At 35.4% G+C, this 24,201-nt stretch overlaps 4 protein-coding genes across 4 annotated transcripts in view; 2 read left to right on the top strand and 2 right to left on the bottom strand.

Annotated features, from left to right (window-relative positions):
- The window catches only part of LOC142977955 (uncharacterized), a 94,575-nt gene extending 94,018 nt beyond the window's left edge, over positions 1-557 (bottom strand). The window contains exon 1 of the mRNA XM_076122106.1: positions 368-557. The gene's annotated coding sequence lies outside the window, so the exon portion shown is untranslated. The remainder of the gene's footprint in view (positions 1-367) is intronic.
- Positions 558-4,232: 3,675 nt separating this feature from the next.
- LOC142977731 (uncharacterized) lies at positions 4,233-12,831 on the top strand. Its single transcript, XM_076121808.1, has 6 exons — positions 4,233-4,339; positions 10,225-10,349; positions 11,287-11,382; positions 11,646-11,857; positions 12,080-12,384; positions 12,729-12,831. Exons 1-6 carry the CDS (start codon positions 4,290-4,292, stop codon positions 12,829-12,831), a joined length of 891 nt encoding a protein of 296 aa, XP_075977923.1. The 5' UTR covers positions 4,233-4,289.
- Positions 12,832-13,812: 981 nt separating this feature from the next.
- Positions 13,813-19,220, bottom strand: LOC142977960 (uncharacterized). Its single transcript, XM_076122110.1, has 12 exons — positions 19,061-19,220; positions 18,637-18,704; positions 18,298-18,404; positions 17,589-17,822; positions 17,219-17,333; positions 16,988-17,057; positions 16,549-16,672; positions 16,313-16,460; positions 15,796-15,948; positions 15,262-15,407; positions 14,459-14,913; positions 13,813-14,014 (listed from the first exon to the last, which is right to left on the bottom strand). Exons 1-12 carry the CDS (start codon positions 19,152-19,154, stop codon positions 13,857-13,859), a joined length of 1,872 nt encoding a protein of 623 aa, XP_075978225.1. The 5' UTR covers positions 19,155-19,220; the 3' UTR covers positions 13,813-13,856.
- Positions 19,221-19,267: 47 nt separating this feature from the next.
- LOC142977961 (uncharacterized) lies at positions 19,268-23,936 on the top strand. Its single transcript, XM_076122111.1, has 13 exons — positions 19,268-19,424; positions 19,704-19,820; positions 20,052-20,125; positions 20,377-20,501; positions 20,790-20,981; positions 21,277-21,391; positions 21,476-21,530; positions 21,778-21,889; positions 22,007-22,145; positions 22,565-22,693; positions 22,932-23,101; positions 23,304-23,443; positions 23,687-23,936. Exons 1-13 carry the CDS (start codon positions 19,334-19,336, stop codon positions 23,914-23,916), a joined length of 1,689 nt encoding a protein of 562 aa, XP_075978226.1. The 5' UTR covers positions 19,268-19,333; the 3' UTR covers positions 23,917-23,936.
- Positions 23,937-24,201: the final 265 nt, after the last annotated feature.

The raw sequence follows: 24,201 nt of genomic DNA, 5'->3' as shown, positions 1-24,201 counted from the left end.
AATAAAGCAAGTCGTCAATCATTTCGGAGGTCTTTTCTTTTTTTCCCGTGTGAGTAAAAATAAAGTCCCTTATCCATTCGCCCTATACCTAAAGCTCTTATAGACGTTCCACTCAATTAACCAAATTAATATTTTTCTCTCGCACAATCAAAAAGAACTAATTAAACCAAAGTAACTTGTGTAAGTTTAATGACTTGCCTGTTTTGTTATAATGAGCTCAGTAGCTCAATATTATGAATGAAGTGGACGCTCAAATTCAGCAGCTAATTTGTAATTTACGGTTCCCGATGAAGGCAGTAATGCAGCGTCGACAGTTGACGTCTTAAAAGAGGGCGGGAGCTTAACGAGCCTTAAACATTAAAATTACCTTAAGAAGTAAATCCGGGGTAATCCAGCAATCACGACGGTAACTAGTTCACACAGAGTCACTTTACTTTGTAACGCACAGTTTGAGTTAAAAGTCCACGAATACCGGTTGAAACTTTTTTAATTTAGATCACGGCAAAGACTCGCGAGTGTGGCGCGGCGCAGGGCGGGCGGGACGACCGCCCACAGTCAACCGCTCAGTGCGACTGAACCGATACACTACTATCATCAACTACTTGCACATTTTATAACTGAAAATCAGTTTTCATTTTTCATAAACTCTTTCAGCTGGAGAATTTGGGAATGAGAGGACCTTTTAAATTACAAATTAATACATATTGCGGATACGGAAAATTGTGGAATATTAGAGATTAAATCGTGTCCTTATATAAAATATCGCTTAGGAGTGGAAATATTTATTCCATAATTTGAAAATGGGGAAATTACACACGTTTTATCAAATAACCTCTTTTATTAGGTGGCTCCTTCCTTTTTCCTTATTAGAATTATTGGGTTTTGGTACAATTTCGTGTCATAGCGTATTGTAAAATCAACGTAAACATAGGAATAAAATATTTTGTAAAGTTACAAATAAGACTTAAACGAATTATTCTGAAACTTTAAAAACTCTTAGTTTTTAATGGTTTTAGACTATAATTAATTGACGTTTCACCACACTAAAAGTAAATCACGGATTTTATAACATTGAAATTGTGTTTCTCTTACTAGTTCTATTAAAATCACAATAATTACAGGTACCTTTGGACAATCCAAAATTCTTTACTTTTAAGTTTTTATTTTCGTTGAAATTATTTTTAACTGAGTGCTAATTAAACTCATCACAATATAAAATTACAAGACGATCGAATAGCAAAAGAACCGTACAAATTATCCCACTCTTTTCTTTTACGGCCTATTTTTATAAACTTCTTTTCAAACATCTGTTTTACGAACGTGTATTTTTTGCTTGTCGTGCTGTCAATATGACTTTTTCGAAGGTTTCTATGCGATAAAGGTTTTTTAAACTTTATTTTAATAAGTTTTGCGTGATACGATCGGTTTTATTAATGAATGAAAGTTACTTATGTGATCTTGGTAAGTTGTATAAATAATCAACACTAATGGAAGTGTAGTGAGAATTATGAGTTAATCTGAAAGTCGTGCTCGTAGATTTCTGTTGTTGGAATGTAAATCTTGCTAATATGAGATTTTTTCTCGTATTTCGCAACCTAATTAAATTAAACTCATCCTTTTCCTCTTTGTTATTTTTAGCCAAGCGTATTTTGTGGTGAAATTGCGATCTCAAAATAGATAACCTAATAAAGTATTGCTCAAGCTTCAACTTGTTCAATATCCATTTGTTGTTATAATCTATTTAAACGTACAGTTACATATTATTATTTAGGGCGGTCGAAAGTGTTCATAACTTTTAAACTTTCGCATTGCACGTCTATTTCATAATAGGATACGGGAATTTACGCGAGCAAAACGCGCATTTTTCCTTGGAATGGTTTGGTGCAGGTTACATTGATCATGGTCGCAGGATGATTGAATCGGCTACGACGAAACTGTTGTTTTTGTTTTTGATGCAAATAGTGCATCCCGAATAAGTAACCATAATAAGATCAATAAACATGAACTTCACCCAACCAGAAACCAACTAAAAGCGAAAATAATAATTACATTTTACTAATACAATTTCGTATGCAAAATAAAAGTCACGTGAAGTTGAGGACACAATGGCATTAGATGTTATTTAAATAGCTAGTCAAACAAAAGCGTGTGTTTTCGTCGCGCGGGCTCGTCGCTGATGGAGCCGTGGAGCATACAAGATGAGGTATTTCACACAACTAGGGTGGCCAGGTTACTCATGGCCGGACAGACAAGCGAGTTTAGTCTATAGTATTTGCGTTAAAAAAGCCCGACAATCTGCAATGTTGAAAGTTTTATGTCTTAGAGTAAAATATTGAATCAAGGACGAAGTTTTTTTTGATTATTTGCAATTAATTAAGTGAGTTACGACCCGCGCGTATTTCGAACCGTAAAAGTCTTTACCAAAGCCGGATATGGTACCGTTTATGTTGGCCGGATAGTATCAGTAGTCAAAAAGTCTATGTCTGGTTTTGTCCGGATGCCTGGTAACCCTACCACAACCACAATAGCGCACATACATGATTTATTTAAATTTTTATCATACAACACATTAGGCCGTGACACGTGCACATTTTGTATCGTAGCTTGAAGCGACGAATGATCAATGTCGTTTGTGTATAAAGGTGTTACCACACTAATCTATCGATGCTATTGATTGATTTCAATCGATTGAAAAGTGAGTAGAGTTGGTGGTAGTGATTCAAAACAAGAGGCCTTCAAATATTGACTCTTTTTATCTTTTTTGTAAAGATATGGTCTGTACGGTCCGACGCCTGTCCATAATTGATTGACAATTTGGCGCTAGCGTTGTGAAATTTGGCGGATATTTCGATGTCGGTATTGAAATTTTCAGTATAGAATCTAGATTGTTGTGTCAATGTTTGAATGTTATCATCATCAGTATCATCGTTATTTAATCATGTGTTCAACTACGGTATCTATTAATGGCTTTCAGAAACGAATACATCGTCCGATTACTGCAAAGAGGTTTGTGCTATAGCATTCAATCGCAAATGAGATTTCTGGAAAGCTTCTAACTTACCTGTACCTTGTATACTCAAAGCATTGTAAATAAATTATATTTGATAACGTTCTCTTGATCGCTGCTACAGATACAGCTTACAGATGAATTTCACATGAGACGTCTGTAATAAATGCTTTGTATTTGTAGAAACTTTAAAGTACTGCATTCAAATGTAAAGGTGCATCATGAATAATTGAATAGTTCATCCGTCTTATGTACGATAGTCTTCGAGTTTATGGGATCGATGAAAAGGGTAAACCATTGTAAAACTATGCTGATGCATATTGTATTTTTTTCTGTTATAAAATGTGGAAGTACAATAATGAAAAAATATATTTATATTACGCTATAGCGTTGGAAATGAGCTTTCAAAATAAAAATCCCACAATTAAAGTTTATTGACATAATAATCATTTGCTTTCAAAAAATATATTTCCAATTCACTTACTCTTGACTCAATATTATATCTTAGACAAATCACTGAGCGTTATAGGACATACAAAATGAGTGATCGACATGTCTATGTACGCTACGCCTTTAGAGGCAATGTGCTGACGCGTTCAGCTCCTATAATAAACTGTATGGCTTCTACTAAATCAGCTTCTAAAACCCCACTTAATTTAGTAAACCTTTTATATAAAGTCCATCTTTACTTTATAGGCCATTACGTATTTATTCGCAACGCTAATATGTTTTCAGATTAGCCGCCGATAATTCTTTGTTGCGAACGGACGCCTAACCGCTTTTTCCAGATATGTACCGCGATATTGAAACTGCCTTGAGACGTAGTTTATCTCCTACATAATAAATATACATTTAATATTAACCGCTGAAACGAATTGAAGCAGAAATATTTGGGTTGAGATTAATATCAAGTAAAATTGGCAAAGAGAAAATATTGTAGTCTGGCCGGAATATTTATATTGAACAAAATATTTTTATGAAAGATACTAACTAAAGGAGTATTTACCTACAGCGGTCTCGTCTTAGATCATTTTGCATACGCTATGCATGTCGTACGTTAAGCCTTAAATGCGGGCACGACTTGCATCTCTAGGTGCATAAGCTTCATATAATAACTCAAAGGACTGTAAAGTCTCTTACGTGCTGATCATCCTATTACCTAAGACATGTTAAGATGTTAGACAATGTGCACTTAGTTCTTTGTATTTTTGTTTCAGATCCAATTAGACGATATAGATAATGGTCGTGGCGTTGCTCCTGCTGTGCTGATCGAAGACTTGTTATGTGCTACATATGCAGCTGCTTTTCCTCCGCGCTAGACTGCATACAAAGGTAAAACTTACAATACATTAACTGATCATTAAAATTGGACAGAATATATTTTCTGTAAAGTCATAGTAGTAAACCTCAATAATTTTTAACTACATATCTTCTCTACCGCAAAGTAAAGCCGCCAAGCTCAAACTTCTCACTTAAAAATAGGTACTTCCCTCAATAATTCAGAACAATAGTGCTCTGATTCGATCAAAATTTCATACCAATTACTGTCTATCTTCGGATAAACAATGCACTGACCTACTTACATTTAGAGCACTCACTTATTCAAGCAATTATCTGAGTTTTCGTTCACATAAAATATACGAATTACTCCGGTAGAGCTACACAACGGGATTATGCATAAAGGACTGGACAAAGTGAACATCGCCGTTGTAAAAACTACGCCGGCTCGACTGTATCGCGTGCAATTACTCTTTGAAAAACAGTTGAGCTATAAAACCTTAAATAAACAAGTCGACAATGAATTGTATTCTCGCTGAAACTATGAGAAAAAGGTAGGTAATGCAAAGTGAGCCGCTAAGCTCGGAAAACTTGGCGACGATGTTCATAGACTATGATTTAATTATCTTCTAGGATTCCCTAGTTCACCAGTTTTTTATTATTTCACAAGTTTTTCCAAACATTATATGAAGCGCAATGTGAAGGTGTACATTTTGTTATTATAATTTCATTTCGTATGATCATTTATCGATAATACACTACAAATGTATGCGTAGTGTCAAAGAAAGCACAATAAGCTCTACATTACATTAGGCACTCACCGGACTCTTAATATTAGTATAATTACGTCATAACTTAGTCAAGCAGTTGACGGACCGTAGACCCTTTTCACGTAGTTGAAGAGGTGTCGCGTCCCACGGGGAAATTTCGGGTGAAAAGTCGTCCGACTTTCCGCACGTACGGGACGGAAGAAATTGACTTTGAAAACTTAGTCGATTCATGTTTAGAGGCAAATTCAGTGAAAACGTTCCAGACGGTATTTTGTGTGAAATCGCTTTAGGAACGGTGTTGGAAGATGTGAATGTGGAGCGTAGAACACGTGAACAGAATATTTATCATATGTCTATGCTGATTACTCTAATCTGTATACATATAATTGGTAATAAGCATACAGGCTTTCAAGCTTCTTGAAAACTGAATAGTATAATGACTATTCGTGTGAGTCTGTTCTGATGCGTGGCTTAATCAGTTTCTGATAGATTTTGGTCTTGGTATTTTATAATACCTACTAAAAGTGAAGTTGTCAGCAAGTTCAGTTGCCCGCATATTTCAGTTGTTATTCATAACGCGCACCAACTCACCACGGGGTAATTAACTTTCTTAACAAACACAAAGAGGACGGAAATGGAATAGGAGGAATAATGGAAAATGATAGCGAACATCTTAGAAAGTTAAATACACTGTTTAAATGGACTTCTTATGAATGTGATAACCAGTAGACAATTATCAAGTTACAGTATAAAACCAAATAGAGAATGATAACGTAGTTTTCTAACCATAAATTCATTCTACCCCTACAAGAGTAAAAAATAAAAAGATTAACCAAAGAAACTTTATGGTTTCCTACAAACGGATTATCCGACCGATATCAAACCTTACAAGAAATGCGGATAAAAATCCTTCGACCGAATGATTCCAAACAATTTATCAGAAACTTTTCTTTGAAAACGAACTGGAAATCGAAATTCATGAAAATTATAAAACAAATACAAACGAGAGGGTTGTGTTTGTAAATGAGACTTTTCCGGAACCGCACGACAGATGTTAACCGCTAAATTATTGACTTAAACGAAATTGTGATACCTGCTGAATACTTTAAGTATCAATTTATGTCGTCATAAAGGGATGTACCTCGGCAATACGTCACGAGTAACCACACCACCAACATATTGTGATTACGGTAAAACCGCGACGTTAAAATTATTTATTTGTCACTCCAAGTTTTCTGCTGGTTCTCGCAAAAGTTTGTAATATTCTATAGTGCAACTTGACTTAAAAGATTGTTTTTCTTGTAAGTTAAAGCTTGTGTGCAGTGTAAATAATGTAGTCTCCGGACGCAGCGCTAGTTGCAATTTAAGTTCTTGCAAATCGAGCTTTAAGAAGTTCAAGAAATCCACAGAGATTTTCTTCCTGTATTTACGGTAAAGCTTGACCGCTTGGGATAAATCGATTAAAAAGTAAGTTTTAAAAACCGACATTTTAAAACAAACGATAATATTTTTATCAAAAAACAAGGGATTAAAATTGATAGCAAAACAAATTGTGTGGGAATAAGAGACTTGAACAGTTTGCCGAGTATAATAGGGAATATATTGAAAATCGCACCGAGCATATTGTGTAAACATCGCGTCGGACACAAAACACATTATGTGGCCATATTGCTACCTGCGACACAGAATTTAAATATTAGGGTTGTATCTCGGTATTGGAAGATAAATGATGATGGATTGACAAAAAGGATTCACAACCAGGGCTTTTAATAAAAACAGAAAAGAATATCAGATACATTTGACACGTCTTTAAAACAGCTACCAAACTGTGGATGTATATTATCGTGTACATTTGAGTTTACAGATACCCTTAAAGACATCCACTGAAAAAAAAGGTTTGAGGAAAATCCAATATAATTACAATCTAAATGAAAAAAAAAAGGAAACATAAAACCCGAAATAAACATGCGGTTTTATAAAAACAAAAAAAGGAGTTTGAGTAAATCGCTGGTCGCAACTCTTTCGTTTCACAAACATCAATAAATGTCTGCGAGGAATCAAAAGATTCCGTCCTGTATCTGTCTTGTAGTTCACGACAATAGATCTACTTGTCATGATGACATGCCGCTCTCAAGGTTCCTACGTCTTTTATCTGAATGTTCTTTTTGGTTCGAGAGATCTTTTCCGATTATCTAAGCTATACACCTTAAGGTCAATGTGTCAATGTCCAAAGGTAGAAAATAATTGAATCAAGTGACATGTTTATTATTGGCGGATATGTTAAGAGTTCTCTATCAATAAATATAATATATAAATCAATAAAAGGGAAGTAGACTAGTCTTGTGTTGTCTAGTCTACTTCCCTTGCCCTCTAGGGCATCATCATAGGTTAACATAAAGTAATTGCTGGACTATCAAATAAATAATAACGCATTAAGACTCATTTTACAAAACTTCTAGGAGTGATTTAACCCAAATATAGTTAACCAAATATTAGTTCAGATATATATTACTATATACAGGGTGTCCCGAAACTCAACGATAATTCGAGACAGGATGAAAGGCCAAGTCATACCGGTTCTAGGAAAAATAAAAAAAAAATTCCATGTCACTTAGATCAGCAATAATAGACACTTTTCGAAAAAGTTGAAATTCCACACCCTTGATCGCATTTTCAAGTCCTGTGATCACCAATGTAACAATTTCGCTGTGTTTTTTTGAATTTCGTGATCTTCATTAAATATGCTATTAATCGCAATACAAATTTATGCACAAAACATTGTTAATTTCATAAAAAAAGTAAAGTTTTAGTGAGTCATGGTTCACAAAAATATCGTTGGTTAACTTTGACGCTTCATATTGAAAAAAAAATGTACTACACTACCCTTGGCAAGTAATTTAAAAAGTTGGCGCATTTAATCAAGATTTCAAAATAGTGCAACACTTGCTACTTTTCTTGCCATTAAAAATGTTATTTTTAATTGAACGACGAGTATTCTCGAAAATGTATCGGACGCAGTGGTACAATTGTATGGCGTCCTCGTTCCCCCGATCTAAATCCAGTAGATATTTTTTACTGGGAATGCATAAAATAAAAAGTCTATTCGAAATCAATAGAAAACCTATCAGAACTTCGCCAGAAAATTGACACAGCGTCAGAGGAAATAAATGCAAGGAATTTTGCTTGACTGGTGCAAAGGTCTTTTGTAAGGCGTTGCAGAGCCTGTATTCGTGCCAGAGGAAAACAATTCGGAATTACTTTTTTTAAGGAGAATAATTAAATAAGAACGATGGTTCGTTCATTCTTTTTTTTATTATTATTACCTATTATGTTTATTACATTAAATATTGGTTATGGACTGACTCAATTACCTCTTTACTAAAAATAATTGCTTTCCTCTGGCACGAATTCAGGCTCTGCAACGGCGTACAAAAGATCTTTTTACCAGTCAAGCAAAATTCCTTGCAATTTATTCCTCTGACGCTGTGTCAATTTTCTGGTGAAGTTCTGATAGGTTTTCTATTGATTTTGAATAGACTTTTTATTTTATGCATTCCCAGTAAAAAATATCTACTGGATTTAGATCGGGGGAACGAGGAGGCCATACAATTGTACCACTGCGTCCGATACATTTTCGAGGATACTCGTCGTTCAAATAAAAATATCATTTTTAATGGCAAGAAAAGTAGCAAGTGTTGCACCATTTTGAAATCTTGATTAAATGCGCCAACTTTTGAAATAACTTGCCAGGGGTAGTGTAGTACATTTTTTTTTCAATATGAAGCGTCAAAGTTAACTAACGATATTTTTGTGAACCATGACTCACTAAAACTTTACTTTTTTTATGAAATTAACAATGTTTTGTGCATTAATTTGTATTACGATTAATAGCATATTTAATGAAGATCACGAAATTCAAAAAAACACAGCGAAATTGTTACATTGGTGATCACAGGACTTGAAAATGCGATCAAGGGTGTGGAATTTCAACTTTTTCGAAAAGTGTCTATTATTGCTGAACTAAGTGACATGGAATTTTTTTTTTATTTTTCCTAGGACCGGTATGACTTGGCCTTTCATCCTGTCTCGAATTATCGTTGAGTTTTGGGACACCCTGTATACTTAGTTCTCATAAACTTTGCAAAAAGAACAGAATTACTAACTAAGAGTCATCAAATTTACATTTTAACGACGAATAAAGCGAACTACTTAAGAAAAACATCAACAATATGATTGTCCACATTTCCACTTCCATTTTCCGCGTCTCAAAAAGTAAATTGAAAAGTAATTTTGGGAAGCCATTTAGTATTATCTCAGAACATTACGTTGTCATAATAAATTGTTGTGGAGTGCGGAAGACAAATTGAAGCCGACAGACCAGCACAAATCTGGCTTGACCTCTGCTGCCTTGACTTGAATAATAAAATGTGTGGAAAATATAGCGCTCACCTACCCAGAAGATTTAAATGAATAGTCTTGTAGCACTTTGAGGGATCGGGAACATAACTTCGCCGCAGCCGTGCCCGCCCAGACCGCGACCCGATGTGAAACGAATAATGATGTCCCCGCCCACACTTGAAACTATAGCTTTCTATATTTTTATAGATATTTTAGTGTTTCTAGCTTTTGTTACTTTTAGTTAAATCTTGTAATTCTGGTTTGATGTTGATCGAAGTTTTATTTTTATTTTTGTATAATAACAACCTAAGTTAGGCTAACCCAACAAACACCCGTGTTAAAAGTTCTCTGTAGTGAGTAATTGGTTAGTTAACATTTAAATGGGTGCTTCATTTTGAAAACCAAAGTTAAAAAACGAAAGGGCGAGTCACGCAGCCATCTCTGATGTAAAAACTTTTAATGACCCTCATTCGCATTGAAAGCGTTGAAAATAAAAATCCGTAAACATTTTGGTATTTTAAAATCTCGGCGACAATACGTCGTTATTATTTAGGCAGGATGCATAAAATGTTTTGACGCACTTCCTTTATACATATTTTTTTCATGAGACGACATAATATAACTGAGATAAGCAAAATATTGCCTTGAACCGTTCCTTGAACAGAAACCAGTTACAATTTGCGTATAGTACGTGCCATTTAACTTTGTGTGCCTGAACATAATCACAAGCAGCAAGCAAATTGAAAGCAATCATTGTGTGTTTGTTTCCAGATCCATCACCTTTGCATTAACTTGCATCCTCAGCTGCGCGGTGTGCTTCGGTCTCACACTCGCCATCGTGGCAGGCATCGCCTACGGATACAACTACTCTATGGCTGAATTCATTACATTCACACGTATGTATACTTACGTGTTTATTCATATAATTTGTCTTATAAACGTATAGAGGTAAACATTCGCAAAATCATGAAGTTCAATAAAAAATACAATTTTGTTCACAGCTAGACTACCTACACAGTATCTACTATGTTACCTCATGAGACTATAACCCTAGAACAGGGATTAAGTGACTTCGCTGGCGATAGAAAATTGTGGACTTAATTACAGACTTTTCAGTTTCTATTTGAAATTGTTTAACATTATTTAAACAAAAATTATTAATTTTGGGCGAATTTATTCATACTTACTATTAAAAATTTATAATGGTCCATATAACAACAACTTATTATCCCGTTGTGATTAATTATAGACAATGAACAATCGCTAAAGCGTTCATTGAATTCGTTTAAACGTTAATGGCGCCATATTTTAAAGCCCTTATTTATCCAGCGCACTTATTTACGTACAAATTCAATTGGGAATTAAGTGCAAATAGAAACACTATTGGTAGTGAAAACATCTGGGTACCATTCAGTTTATATACCTTTGAAATACGTTAATTAATTTATAATAATGGTTTTTATAATTATCAAACAAAGTAATTATTTCTGATCGTAGCGTATTTCCGAATTCTTTTAATAATTCCTGCCGATTTAATATTTGATCTTGCAAGCCAAGATTTTTTTATCTATTAGGTACTTATAAATAAGTTAAAGATAAAAAAACTAAACCTATTGTAACTGACCTACTCCCGGTTTCTGAGGTAAGTTTAGCGGTAGTTTATCTATCCAATAGCGCATAAACTCATATAAAAAACGCTATTGAATATATAAACTACCGCTAAATGTACTCAGAAACCGGGGGCTATTGTATTACCTTACCTGACCTACTGTAATTGTTAAAAACATAGGTACTTTTAGTAATTCACTTGCTAATGGAAGGTTCTTCTCGCAGGCTCCGATGTGACAGTGTTTATGCGTCGTGGACAGTTCTACGATAAGCCTGATCTGCCACTCCCTAGGAGAAGGACAGGCGAGAGTGAAGAAGAATGTAAGTACCTATCTTCTTATTAAAAGAGTAAAACTTGAACTAATATGACACATTGCGAAGAAATGGTGATTTGTAATGTGGTATTCTTTTATGCTATGGTCTAAAGCCAGATTAAGCATCTCAATTTGGTGTGTTCTGGATAACCCAGGGGAACTAAGCTTACTTTATGTCCAATATAATATGCTAACCGGCCAATGTAGGATGTCGGGGTATGGATGGCTAAAGATACAGAGCCTAGATAACCCAGACATGTTTGTTTCTAGTGTTCAGTAACCGAACTGATAATGAGCAGGGGGAAAAGCGTCTGGCAGACACGTGGCTGAAGAGTCAGGATACCAGGAACTACGCGGAGAAGTTGACTAAATACTCGCCCCCCAAGGGAAGTGACGTTCAAAGTGTCCCAGTGTTGCGTGCGCAAGAGATCGCGCCTATTGCTGTCGAGTCGATGAGCCAGGCGACGGCACCTCCACCACAGGTAACAAATATAGTTTTTATATAAATGCAGTTAAATAATTGAAAATAACTGTAGCCCTACGTAATTAAACAGATTTTAAAGACTAAAATAAAATTGCAAATGACGACTGTAAACAAATAAAGGTACTTTAATGAGCCAGTTCCTCAAAAAATGCATCTGTATTGTTTGTTGTTGTGTTGTTATCATAAGCTATCATCAATGAATTCATATCTTTATTTTCAGTTACCACAAATATATCATCAGCTTCAGAAAAGTTTTGGTAAAATCCCAGAATCGGACGTGATTTCGGTAGCACCTAACATGTTGATCCCGACATTATCGTGGCCTAGTGGGTCTTCGCAGATCGTGATGAGGAACTTCAAGCCATTAGATGATATAAACATACCGACCATGTCTGCGGCAAACACACCAGAAGACCAGCTCTCAGCGAGCACTGACTTGTCACTGAAGTCGTTGGGCTTCGTCAGCAGTAAACAGAAGACTAAAGGATTACCGGCACACAGGCGCGCTGGTGCTTCTAAACAAGGGTAACATACTTTGGATTTTTAGTTAGTCCTGAGATTTATCTATAAAAATTGTTGGTCATTTCATGTTACATAGAAAATCTCGAAGTACCACACCTTATTTCCATATAAGGTCTTACTATATGGTTTATGTAGCAATCCTAACTGTAGCTAAATGATGCCCTTAAGCATCGTCTGAAAAACTAGTAATGCATCGAGCCAAAAAATACAATAAATAGGTCTTTTGATCACTTATTCAATTGAGCGACACATTAAAAGTATATGAAGTAGGTATATTAATAAGCATGACAGATGTACATATATCTTCAATTCCTGGCTCAAGTAAAACGCTGGATACTCTTTGTCAGGTACATACCGATGCGCGTGTGGACAACATCCCGGCGTCCTGTCATACCTGACTATGTCACGGAAGAGATTGACGAAGACAACATCGTGTATAAACCTGTATAAACTCTGTAGTTTCAGTGTTTCTAACACCTTCAAATGCTGTAATAAAATGTATGACAATCCAATACTCTTTTCTATATTGGTTAAGGACTAGTATCGTACTTGTATAATAAATAATTTAACCTTTGTAAGAAGGGATTCCATCTCGATCTCGCACCTCTCAAAATGTCGTTCATTTTTGCGAGATTGATCGTTAGTTTCACGTCCTATGGAGTGTCGGATAAACTATATGAGAGATAAATTGTCAGCAAATGTATGAAAAAAATATCTAAATATTCCACCATGGTGAGCTAGCCGATACATAGAGGTGATGAAACTAACAGTAATTTTCGTACAGTTCTTTCCAGAGGCAAAATGCTCTGTATGATTAGATATAATTATACATTGCCCCATAGATATTATGTAAAAATAGAACATTCATAGTGAACAACGTTCATAGTGTATAGGTTCGATTAATTGTACAAACGCGGCCCTGTAACCGATCCTAAACCAACAATCGCCCACGCGCCCTAACCGAACTATAAACCACTAAATATGTACAAGTATACTCACATCCCTACCTGTACAGGTAAAAATATCACTGACACATTTTGAAAAGACTTTTTATAATTAAAAATTGTAAAATGTCTTCTTTTATTAACTTAAAATTTATTTTGTTATTGGTATTTGTTATACATATTATACTATACATATTAATAAATCTGCACATTTTAATGACGACTGAAATGACTTATTAGCGCAATCGTGTCATATTTCTGTTATTTGTTTACAGACTATTGATTAACTAAAAAAATAAATTTTCGTCTTTTACAATGTAGCGATACATTTTCCCAAGTAAATAGCTACTCAATAACGAAGTCATGCGCGAATGTTGATGACAGAAATAATGTATTTCCCACTCTTCGGGAGTGCTACATAAATAAACAAAGAACGAATCAATATTTCTTTTTTTTCTTTAATTTAGATAAATGAAAACACAACAGCCAGTGTGCACAGTTTTATTAAAAAACCAGCTACTTATACTCTCACTATGGAATCTCGGTGAGAATTTCATTATTCGACACATGTTTCCCAGCTCCATGCTCGGGGTTTCGTTTATATAATTTTGGTTTTCGATGTCCACGTGACCTCTTGTGTGAACTCTTGGCAGATTTAGCTATTTTCTTGGACCTCACCGCTTTTTTTGCTGATTACAAGCGAATGAATTAATTAATAAGTAATTAAAGGCTCCAGTACATTTACTTAATCCAAAACGTTTAAATGGGTCAGGCATAAAGAAGAGACAGAAAGTTAACATTATTTTCGCATTTATAATAGTAGTGGAGATTCCTTGAGCCTGAAACTTAACTTACAGTGGAAACGTAAGCTTCATAATGAAAGGATTGTCGTCTGTAGTAAATATAGGTTGCGGGTTCGATTTTCACGTGGAATCAAATTCGTTTGTTTCACCCTGAGCTATATTACTTTTAGTCCCCATAACAAAAACAAAGCGGAAGATGTGATTTGTAAAACAAAAGTTACAGCTTGAGCAGTATGTATGAATACAAAACAGTCTATCACAATAAGATCATCAGATTTTCATTTTTTCATTCGTAATTAGTGCTTAAAAAGAGACTTTTAAATTATATACCTTTATCATTTGTGCTTGATGGTAGGCGAGATTTTTGCACATTTCTCAAAACATCCGGAGACGACCCGTCACCATCGGTGTCATACTCATCCAGCACTACTATTGATGAATTATCTTCTTCCTTAGCAGAAGCCCCGCCGCTATCAGATGGCTGATCGCTATCTCTGCCTGCAGGCTTATCATCATCATCATCATCATCATCATCATCATCGTCATCACCATCACCACCATCACCATCGTCATCACCGCCCTCAGAATCACCAGGTTTGTTGTCTTCAGTGAAATCAAAGTAAAGTTGTGGTTCTTTGTATGGTTTGTCCTCGACCACGCCTACTTTCACACCTACATCGGTCAGGTGTTTCGATACAGCTTCCGACACTTTTCTTCTCAAGTATCCCGTTATGATACATTCAGATTTAAAGAAAATAAAGGTTTCGACAGAAAAATTTAATTCCCTGTAATCGGAATGTAGTTTATAGTTTCGGCTTATAAATACTAGTCTTTATAGACAACAACATATTAATGCATTTAGTCTCCCACACCTGTGGTCAACGGTTTATACCCGAGGCAACATACCGACTGACTTTGTGAAGTTGTGTGTGTGTTAGAAATAATTATCACTTGTTCCAACTTGTTGTGGTTGTGCAACCTTGCATACCTGTGAGTTCTATAGTGCTTGAAACCAGCACTTGTCCAGCGTGAGGGACTCAAGGCCTAACACCTCCCGCATTCCGGGAGGAGACCCATGCTCAGCAGTGGGACGTTAATGGGTTACACTTATTTCTTGTATTAGCAGAACTCACCTGGTTCCTATCACTTCAATTTTGATATCATCTTTATTCTTTTCGCTGACATTAAAGTCTATGTTGACTTTCAGATCGTTTATTTCAGCCGCAAAATTTAAAATGTATGGTGGTTCCTTATTTATGTCAGTCATTTTACCGCGAACCTAATGAATAAGTTGTAAAAATGTAGCATCATGCGTTAAACTATTAGCGTAAGCTAAAAAATTAAAAAGATTAGATTACAGGTCCATATCGTCGCGCCCAAGCTGCTTTCTCACGTATTTACATGATAAAAAGAGCAATCATTTTTTAAAGAAATTTACTTAATTTCTTATTTTCTGAAAGACGATGTGGTCTGTTAACGATTGGTTAATTCCGTTACGCACATTTTCACAAGCAAACCTTTGTGAGCGAAAGAAGAGTTCGTGAAGTCGTCATCTCATGTTCCGTGTGTCAGAGTTTGTAATAGAATTTGGTAAAACAAGAAATGTTATCTGTCATCGAAATTAAATCTTTAGAATATTACAGGCGGTAAAAGTTAAAATAAATTACCTGTAAGGTGCTGAACCTCAACTGTTCGCCAATCATAATGTTGTCATATTTGTACGGACCTCCAGCGTTTGATATGTATGCAGTGTCCAAGCCAGTCAACATTATATCATGTAATTTTTGACCAGCTCGCTTTTTTGAATCAAGATTGAAATACTGAAATCATAAGATAATATTTACCCGAGACGTGTAAAATGAGTAACCTGCGTAAAATACGTTGGTTACTCAATTTACTTAATTGGATTGTACTTAATAGGATTGGTCAGACTTAGAGTTCGGTTTTTTATATTATTTGTAAAAAAAATCTTAGTTGCAGTGCCCCACTTACCCCGGTTTCTGAGGTACATTAAGCGGTAGTTTGTCTTTTCAATAACGCTTAAACTCGTATAGAAAAATACACAAAATGCTATTGAATACATAAAATACCGCTAAATGTACTCAGAAACCGGGGGTTAGTCTGTCCACCCTCTGACTAAATATGAGATGAGTTAACAGTTGACATGTTATCTTGTATACTTGCTTTAACATCCGATACGTCACTCCAGTTCACGTCGAAGTCGGGAATTTTAACGGCTCCTTGGTTTTTCTTTACAGTTTCTATGTTCATTTTCCTAACAGCTTTTGTTAAGACTGCAGATGTAGAACGGAATATTTCAGTCTGCTTTTTCCTGTATAGAAAATTGTTTGTTAATTTTATCACAAACTTTTTTACTGGCAATATTTTTATGTATGCTGCTATTTAGTATGAAAACTTACTCTATATCACGAATTTTGCCTCCGAAAATTGATGTAGTGTTCATGACACTAAATAAGATCCCTTGAAACTTTGGCACAAACTCATTCTCCAGTGGTTTTAGCATCAAATGCTCAAGTTTTAAACCTTAAAGTTAAAACAGATTAATGCATTTACTCATGTGGAATCAGTCACGCTGTGATTCCGCTAAAGAGCACTTTTCAGGCGAACGGCAAATAAAACTGTAACCCGACGGCTAGCCGCTCCCACTACGTATGTGAGCTTAGAAAAGCGTGAAAAAAGAAAAACATACCTATTATCTACATTTCGTAATATATGCATATAAATGTGTGTTAAGCGGTGTAAGCACCTAAAAAACATAATTTTAAAATGCAAGATGTACTTTTTATACTGAGGAAATAAGGAGAAAATAGATTTTTAGTAAACATAAATAAAGCTTACTTCCTGCTTCTTTAGTTTTTGTCGAGTACTGTGCTATCACTGGCGGCATATTTAACCCGGGCTTGTATAGCTGATAAAAATATAACACAATTTCTTTTTTAATTACTATCAATATCAAATATCTAGCAATCTTTGCTTGCACGAGAATGGTATAGAGGCTTCGTAATAACGGTTCATTGGTACATTTTGTTATGAATTGGGATGCTGTAGTTATCATTTAATATCTCTTACCTCCACGACATATTCGCAGTTGGTGAGCGTGAACCGGCTGTGGCCCAGGTTGACGGAGTCGACGCTCAATTTCGCTATTATGTATCCCGAAATCATGCACCCATCAATCGATAACCTAACAATTTACACATTTTCTTACATACATCATTTTTTTAATAAATCTAGAGTTTACCCAAGAAATCTGTTAACATTTCTGAGATCGTCCTTTGACCTGGCAGAAGCCTGAATTAAAGTTCTATTTTTTATTGGTTTGCCAAAGTCACAATCAGTAAAAATCAAAATTGTTTCTTCCTTGCGAAAATATTAGTCGTAAGCCTATTAACTTTTAAAACATTGTATTTACATCAAACCGTTACGGAAGAAAACTTACGTAGCTCTGGCCACATTGGAAACTTGGTCGAACAAAAACGGCGAATTCTTGAAGGGATTCTGATCTTTGAGGTCAGTGATCAGGTCCGACTTGTTCCTCATCAGAATACACTCCGCGTCGAGGATCATCTTAGTGAGCTTTGATTCTACTTTCAGTACGTTCGATGCTAAAGAAAATGCCACGTCTGGCAACCAGCAGTGCGGAGACTCGAGGACTTTTAAATGGCTAAACATTCTGAGGAGAAAATAATATCTTAGCTAGTTGCGCTCACTGGTCGGTAAACGATCTGAGGATTAAGCAAACCTTGGCGCGGTCATTCCATACATGGGTGACCGCATAGTGGTGTTTGAATTGGCCGTCTCTGTGCTTCGGAGGGCACGTAGAAATTCGGTCCCGGCTGTTATCAATCAGGATAACAGTCATTAAGCCATGTCAAAGGCCTTCGGGCGGCTTCGCTCGCGGCCGAGCAGCGAGCACATTCAGCACGTTTGTATTCCACAGATGGGCTTTTATAATAAGTACGTGTTAGATTACGATACTATTCTATCAATTATGACAAACTTCCTCGTATCTTATATTTGTTGAAACTGCATATACCGGAGGATAAAATGACTTTGCAATTACTTTTTTAATTTGACGCCATAATGAATTGCCTTAAGCCTTTTCACAAATAAATCTAGACCAAAAGAACAAATAAAAATATACTGACATTTGAACTCGACCATGATTGTGATAGAATCCCTGAGCTAATTCTGCTTCACAAGGTTTTAACACAAATACGTTCATCGCGTCGTGTCCTGACATCTCTTGCCAAGCCTGAAAGATTAAATAACAACAAGGGAAGATCATTGAGAAGAGTGTTTGTGGAGAGCCTAAGAATCATATTGGTTGTAGCACTGGATGAAGATAATAAGTTATATTGACTTAAAGCCTCGTTTTCTCCAGTACGTTTAGTGTTAACATTAATATAGCAAGTTATCTAAATACCTTAGACTTTTCGTGCCTGAAATCATTCTATTTCATTCTTATAGAATGCTATTCTACTTACAGTCTGAATCGCAATTTCCATAGCCTGTCTGTGCTTATCCCATTCATTTCTGAACCACTTGACAGAGTCTGAATAAAAGCAACATATAAGTATTAAACTTAAATTTTGAACACTAAGAGACGTCGCGCATATTGTACAATATTTCAAATAGTATAATGAGTAGCAAAATATAATGAGTAGTAAACGTGACAAATCCGTAACAAAGATGTTCAATGTTAATCTCATACGCAACAGAAGTTAGGTATATCCAAAATCATAATTAAGTAGTACCTAATTACGTTGTGACCAAACTTTTATTTATTATCCGACAGTTGTGCTAAGTAACAAGTAGATGCCTTATTGAGTGTACGTGGCATCTTCATCTTCTCTGCTACAAATATCTACATTGTAGCCAGCGCTAAGCCTAACCTTAAAAAAAACTTACCACTTTTAAAATATTCTATGATATGATCTTTAAGCAATTTTGATTCAATAGAATTTATTGATAAAACAGCTAGTATTATTACAACAAAGTACATTGCTATAACTTTTATACTTGTTCCATGTCTCCGAGAATTCTACAATACCAAATGTAAGTAAATTCATTAATTTTAAAACGCTTAATTGAATTTTCCGTATTTATGGTCGCATACAAATCGTTGTAGATAAGGATTTTGAATTAATTCAACGACGTACAGACACATACAAACGAAAGAACATGACGGACATAAGACTAATTTGTATATTTTTGTCCCTTTTTATAGAATTTATATACTGTTCAGAAGATTTCACGGAATTTGACGCAGAAGGTAATTTAGTTTCTTGTATTGTAGGCTCTAAAGAAACAAAAATTGGTTGTTGGTAGTTTAATGAATAATTATTTCCCAATATTCTACTATGTAAGTACAAGTAGACATAATATCGTAGCATAATATATTATCGTACCTTCTAACAACTGCTGACAAAATTTTATGGAAATGAATATTATTTCGTAGAAACAAACGTGCGCAGAATGTTGATAACGTATTGATGTTCATCTAAATTATGTATTTGTAATGTTGTCATGCTTATTTCCAACTATTATCCAGGATCGTCTAACAATGAAAATGATGACTTTGAACCGCTAAAAAAGAATGGTGATGATAGCAACTGTTGGATGAAACTCGGTGCTCCCGGACTTTTTAAAACCATGGAGAAATTAGATAGTAATTATGTTTTATTTCTTTTATTCGTATTACATTTTCCCACTTTAAATCTCAGTTCATATTCCGTCTTAATCTTATTCTTAATGAGGATTGGTCGAACGAAATTACATATTTAATTCCGTCACAATTTTCTTGTATTGTAAAGTATCTGTATGTTTTATAGTATTGAAAGATCATTATTGCTATAAGTACGTTTTCTATTCGAAATAATGATAAAGATTACTGTTTTAGAAAAATATGCAACAACGAGAAAAACTGTGCAACGTCACTTTGAAGATGATACGTTTGATGATCAGATGCTTGAGGTAATGTTTTCCCTACTTTCTAATCAGTGTTAAGTAAATTATTTATGGATTAAGGACTCTACCATTTATTATTTTCTGTACAAAAAGTTGAGCCGAACAATAGCTGCAATATTGTCAGCGATCACGGCTGCGTTCAAAGACTCAGCACATTGCTGAGAATTTGAGAATTTGGTTCAATATTAGGTGCCTGCTTTCTTTATACAGTATTTACGATGGTTGATGTCGCAGTTTTGTTTTGGTCCCCGGAACAGGAAATGTTGCGCTACCGCGGTGCCGCAGCCCGGGAGCTCACCAATGAAATGATACACTTCGCTGTTATACCTGCAGGCATTAACCTCGGAGGTTTACTGATCATGAGGATGCCTAACTCTCTCGTGTGAGTAATACTACATAAGACTACATCGAAACATACCAGTTGACCATAGACAAAGTCTTTTTATGTCCCTGCTTTTATTTAAGTTAGGTAATTATTAAACCAAATGCAATACAATATTTCGGGAAGTTTAAATATTTTATATTCTACCTAGGTGTTTAGATTATTTAATTTAAATCTTATTTAAAACATTGAGGTCCTACAATGACTCAAATCCAAGCTATACTCAGAAAAAGGCAGAACGCCATCCTTTTTGGAACTTAGTTAATATATAGTACCTTGTATTCGTAGTTTCTTCCACCGCATGAAGCTGCGCAACAGCACGGTATTCCGTATAAACGCGTTGCACAACGACCTGGAGAGCATGACGCTGAGGGCTCACATCTCGCTCAACGACCTGCATCTGAAGGGCGCCTACGACCGCACGCTCACAGACGGATCGCGCTCCAAACTCGCTTATCAACCTACGTTTGGAGAACTACAGTAAGCATGATACTATTATATTCGAACCATGGTACATAGAACTAGGTAGGCCGGTAGGCAAGCTTATTAACTGAATTTATAACCTTTTCTTTGGAAGTAAGTATGCAATAAGTAGGTATTGCATATAGGCTTTTATGTTTCAATTTGAAATGAAATGTGTGTGAAATAGGTACAAATTAAGATTTCGGATGCTTATTATACGTCAAGTAAAAATGTAAGGATTTAGGTTTATTTTTTAGTGAATAGATTAAATAATAACAAACGTATGTACTAAATTAGTAATGTATTTTCGCAGGATTTTCCTAAAAGACGCACGGTACAAAATGGAAGGTCGTTATAGATTGATCAAGAAAAGATTAGTCATTGAACTAGTCATATCCGAGATAACTGTTGAAGACGTTATAATAGAGGTGAGAAGGAACAGGACTTTGTTCATCTACAAGTTGCAGGGAATTTGAAAGATCTAGAACTAATCGGTGAAATTATACTTCCAGTACGCCAATCAAAAGGTGGACAACCCAGTGATAAGGATAGAAAAACGAAACGTTCGTAAGTAATTTATTTTTCATACATCTTGAACTAGATGTCCGAGAATTCTTGTTTCTTGTTTAGGTTTCTTATAGCAAGATTAATAGCTAATCAGAATGAATTTTGACAGTTGTTTTCATACATTTGCTGTCACTTTATCTAGAAGATAGGTTATCTGACACTTATTCAGAAGCGGTGGAAGTGACCCTTTATTTCCTCTTCCAGTTTCCCCTCAAAACAACCTTATTAAATCCTTTCCGTTTTTCAGGTGAATTTTTGGAACGTCTAAAAACTGATCTAGACAAATGGGTGAAGGACTATTTCAACGACCGCTTAATTTATACAGGTTTAGAGAAAGTTCCGATGATTTCCAGTTTAGAGTATGTATTTATTTTCTACTAAAAACACATAACTTAGAATGCTGAAATGAACAAGAACAAAATACTTAGGCCATAAGCTACTGTACCCATATTGTCTCGATTTTTTTTCTTTTTTAGGAATTATGATAAAGAAAAAGCGGCTGCACTAGCAGAGTACATGGACTATGCCATCGATACTATAAACAAGAGGATTCGCAAACATAAAGGACAACACATCAGGACACCTGAGTTTACTATTACAACCCTCGAGGGCGTGGTAATTATTTCAAACTTATTTATTGGCATGACGCAGTGAAACTAACTTCTCTTTTTTTATTCCCTTTCTGTTTTAAAAAGACAACTTCTGAACTTAGACTTCCTCTTGTATCGTGGGTACTTTTACAAACATACAAACAAGTCTAATTCTGTGAGGGAATCGAACCCACGACCTCCTGACGCAATAGTGGGGTACCCATGTATTCAATCTTCTAAAGTTTTAGAAGATAACCATAGGCTTATTTTTTTGAAATTGTGCGTCAAGTAGCTTGACAGTCCACGTTAAGACACTCGTCGACAAAGTCCGGTCTAGTATAGACCAACATTATCTAGGAACGGCTGAATTTTTCCAGCAATTATTATGCTATTATATTACCCGGGAAGTGTTGGAAATAATTAATAGAGATTCCTTGTGATTAGACGTTCACCATTACTCACGGCTGTTTGCGAGGACTGGACACCTTGTACAGAAGATCGGTAGCGACCTCCGTACTCACACCGAAGAATGTTCGCAAAGTTGACGCCATAGTGGGCTTCAGTGATTTGAAGGTACGACTATCAAAATAACTTATCCACTTATCAATCTTTCCCTCTATCTTTAGCAGTAGCTTGTTTCTTATGCAGCAATAATATGGATCAGTGGGTCGACTTTTAAAAACGTTTTTGGCAAAGGCCATTGAATAAAAAAGAACGATGTCTTGCTGTTGCCCCATAGTTCCGGGTTGAAGCTACGCATTGTGGAGGACTAGAGGTTATCTTGTTTTTAATTTGAGTGTATTGTTCACAGGTTATATACAGATATCAATTGAGCACACCTATAGTTGGTGGTCTTGGTTCGGCAACTCAGGCTGGAGTGGTCACTCTTTCAGCTAATGAACTCACAGCCCACCTAGGTCTGGGCTTGTTGAAGGATCCTGAAGTTGTGGAAATTGATATCGACTTTCTTAATCCACTGGGGTAAAATCTATTTACTTACTTATGAAGATTTTGTGATTCGAATACTTTATATTAGTATTTTTTTAAAACAAACTTACATTTTCATATTATTATGTAGTGTAGTAGCTCTCGCCCACAATCCAGAAGACCAAAAAACTTTATAGAAAGACTATTTACGTAATTTCTTAAAATCTTCGTAGCTAAATAATTTTATGTATTTCAGACCCGACTCTTTAACCGTGGAAGGTCCCGGCAACATATTGATATCAAACTTCAAACACTTATTGAAACACGAAATCACAGCTATCATGGCCAACTCTTTAATTTTTGGCGTGAATTTGCTCAAATCGCTTCCAAAATGCAGTAAGTTTCATAAATAATTATACTTTTTAGACATGAAGAATAAACAAATACCATGAAATTGAGAGCAGAATAAATATTAATACAGCTAGAATTAAATAATTCGAGGCGGGATATGGTCGAATATATAGGTCCTACCTACATAAGATTTTATGTATATATTATATCACCAGACCGTTAATTAAAGAGAGTTAAATCTATACCAACGTACTACCTAGGATTATATAAGCATTTTTATACTTCTAGCTCCGTTCCCGCCAGCCGTTGTAATCGAAAGATCTTATTTAAGCGGCAACAAGTATGCAGAAACTAGCGATATTGATTCTAGTGAAATAGTTAATCTGGATCCTCCGTCTAGAAATAGGGAGTCGGATGACGACGACATCGATAGCGACAGTGATGCTCTAAGGAAAGGAACAAATCAAACCGGACAAGAGTCATTCAAAAATCAATCTCCTAATAAGATAAAGCATTAGGAGAATAAATATTTCACTCGAAGTCACTGTTATTGTTTTATTTTGGCGCCTAATTTTAACTACGTATCGGTGTTTTCTTTTTCTTCTTGTCCTTAACCCACGTTTCGTAGGACTGGCACATACCTACTCTCTCCCAAAAACATCTATACTAATATTATAAAGCTGAAGAGTTTGTTTGTTTGTTTGTTTGTTTGTTTGTTTGAACGCGCTAATCTCAGGAACTACTGGTCCGATTTAAAAAAATCTTTCACTATTAGATAGCCCATTTATCGAGGAAGGTTATAG

The sequence above is a fragment of the Anticarsia gemmatalis genome, chromosome 13 (assembly GCF_050436995.1).
Source record: "Anticarsia gemmatalis isolate Benzon Research Colony breed Stoneville strain chromosome 13, ilAntGemm2 primary, whole genome shotgun sequence".
NCBI classification, from domain to species: Eukaryota; Metazoa; Arthropoda; class Insecta; order Lepidoptera; family Erebidae; genus Anticarsia; species Anticarsia gemmatalis.
The sequence above is the reverse complement of the archived record's forward strand: the minus strand, read 5'-3'. Positions and strand labels throughout refer to the sequence as shown.

What these genes read in the sequence shown, in the direction of transcription:
- LOC142977731 (XM_076121808.1), top strand. Translation starts at nt 4,290, where the DNA reads ATGTGCTACATATGCAGCTGCTTTTCCTCCGCGCTAGACTGCATACAA. An exon ending in GCGCTAGACTGCATACAAAG is followed by an intron (nt 4,340 to 10,224) that starts GTAAAACTTACA and finishes GTTTGTTTCCAG; the next exon opens with ATCCATCACCTTTGCATTAA. An exon ending in CGACGGCACCTCCACCACAG is followed by an intron (nt 11,858 to 12,079) that starts GTAACAAATATA and finishes CTTTATTTTCAG; the next exon opens with TTACCACAAATATATCATCA.
- LOC142977960 (XM_076122110.1), bottom strand. Translation starts at nt 19,154, where the DNA reads ATGTACTTTGTTGTAATAATACTAGCTGTTTTATCAATAAATTCTATT. An exon ending in GGCAAAATTCGTGATATAGA is followed by an intron (nt 16,461 to 16,548) that starts GTAAGTTTTCAT and finishes TTTTCTATACAG; the next exon opens with GAAAAAGCAGACTGAAATAT. An exon ending in ATTGAAGTGATAGGAACCAG is followed by an intron (nt 14,914 to 15,261) that starts GTGAGTTCTGCT and finishes TTCCGATTACAG; the next exon opens with GGAATTAAATTTTTCTGTCG.
- LOC142977961 (XM_076122111.1), top strand. Translation starts at nt 19,334, where the DNA reads ATGACGGACATAAGACTAATTTGTATATTTTTGTCCCTTTTTATAGAA. An exon ending in GATAGAAAAACGAAACGTTC is followed by an intron (nt 21,531 to 21,777) that starts GTAAGTAATTTA and finishes TCCGTTTTTCAG; the next exon opens with GTGAATTTTTGGAACGTCTA. An exon ending in GACTTTCTTAATCCACTGGG is followed by an intron (nt 23,102 to 23,303) that starts GTAAAATCTATT and finishes TATGTATTTCAG; the next exon opens with ACCCGACTCTTTAACCGTGG.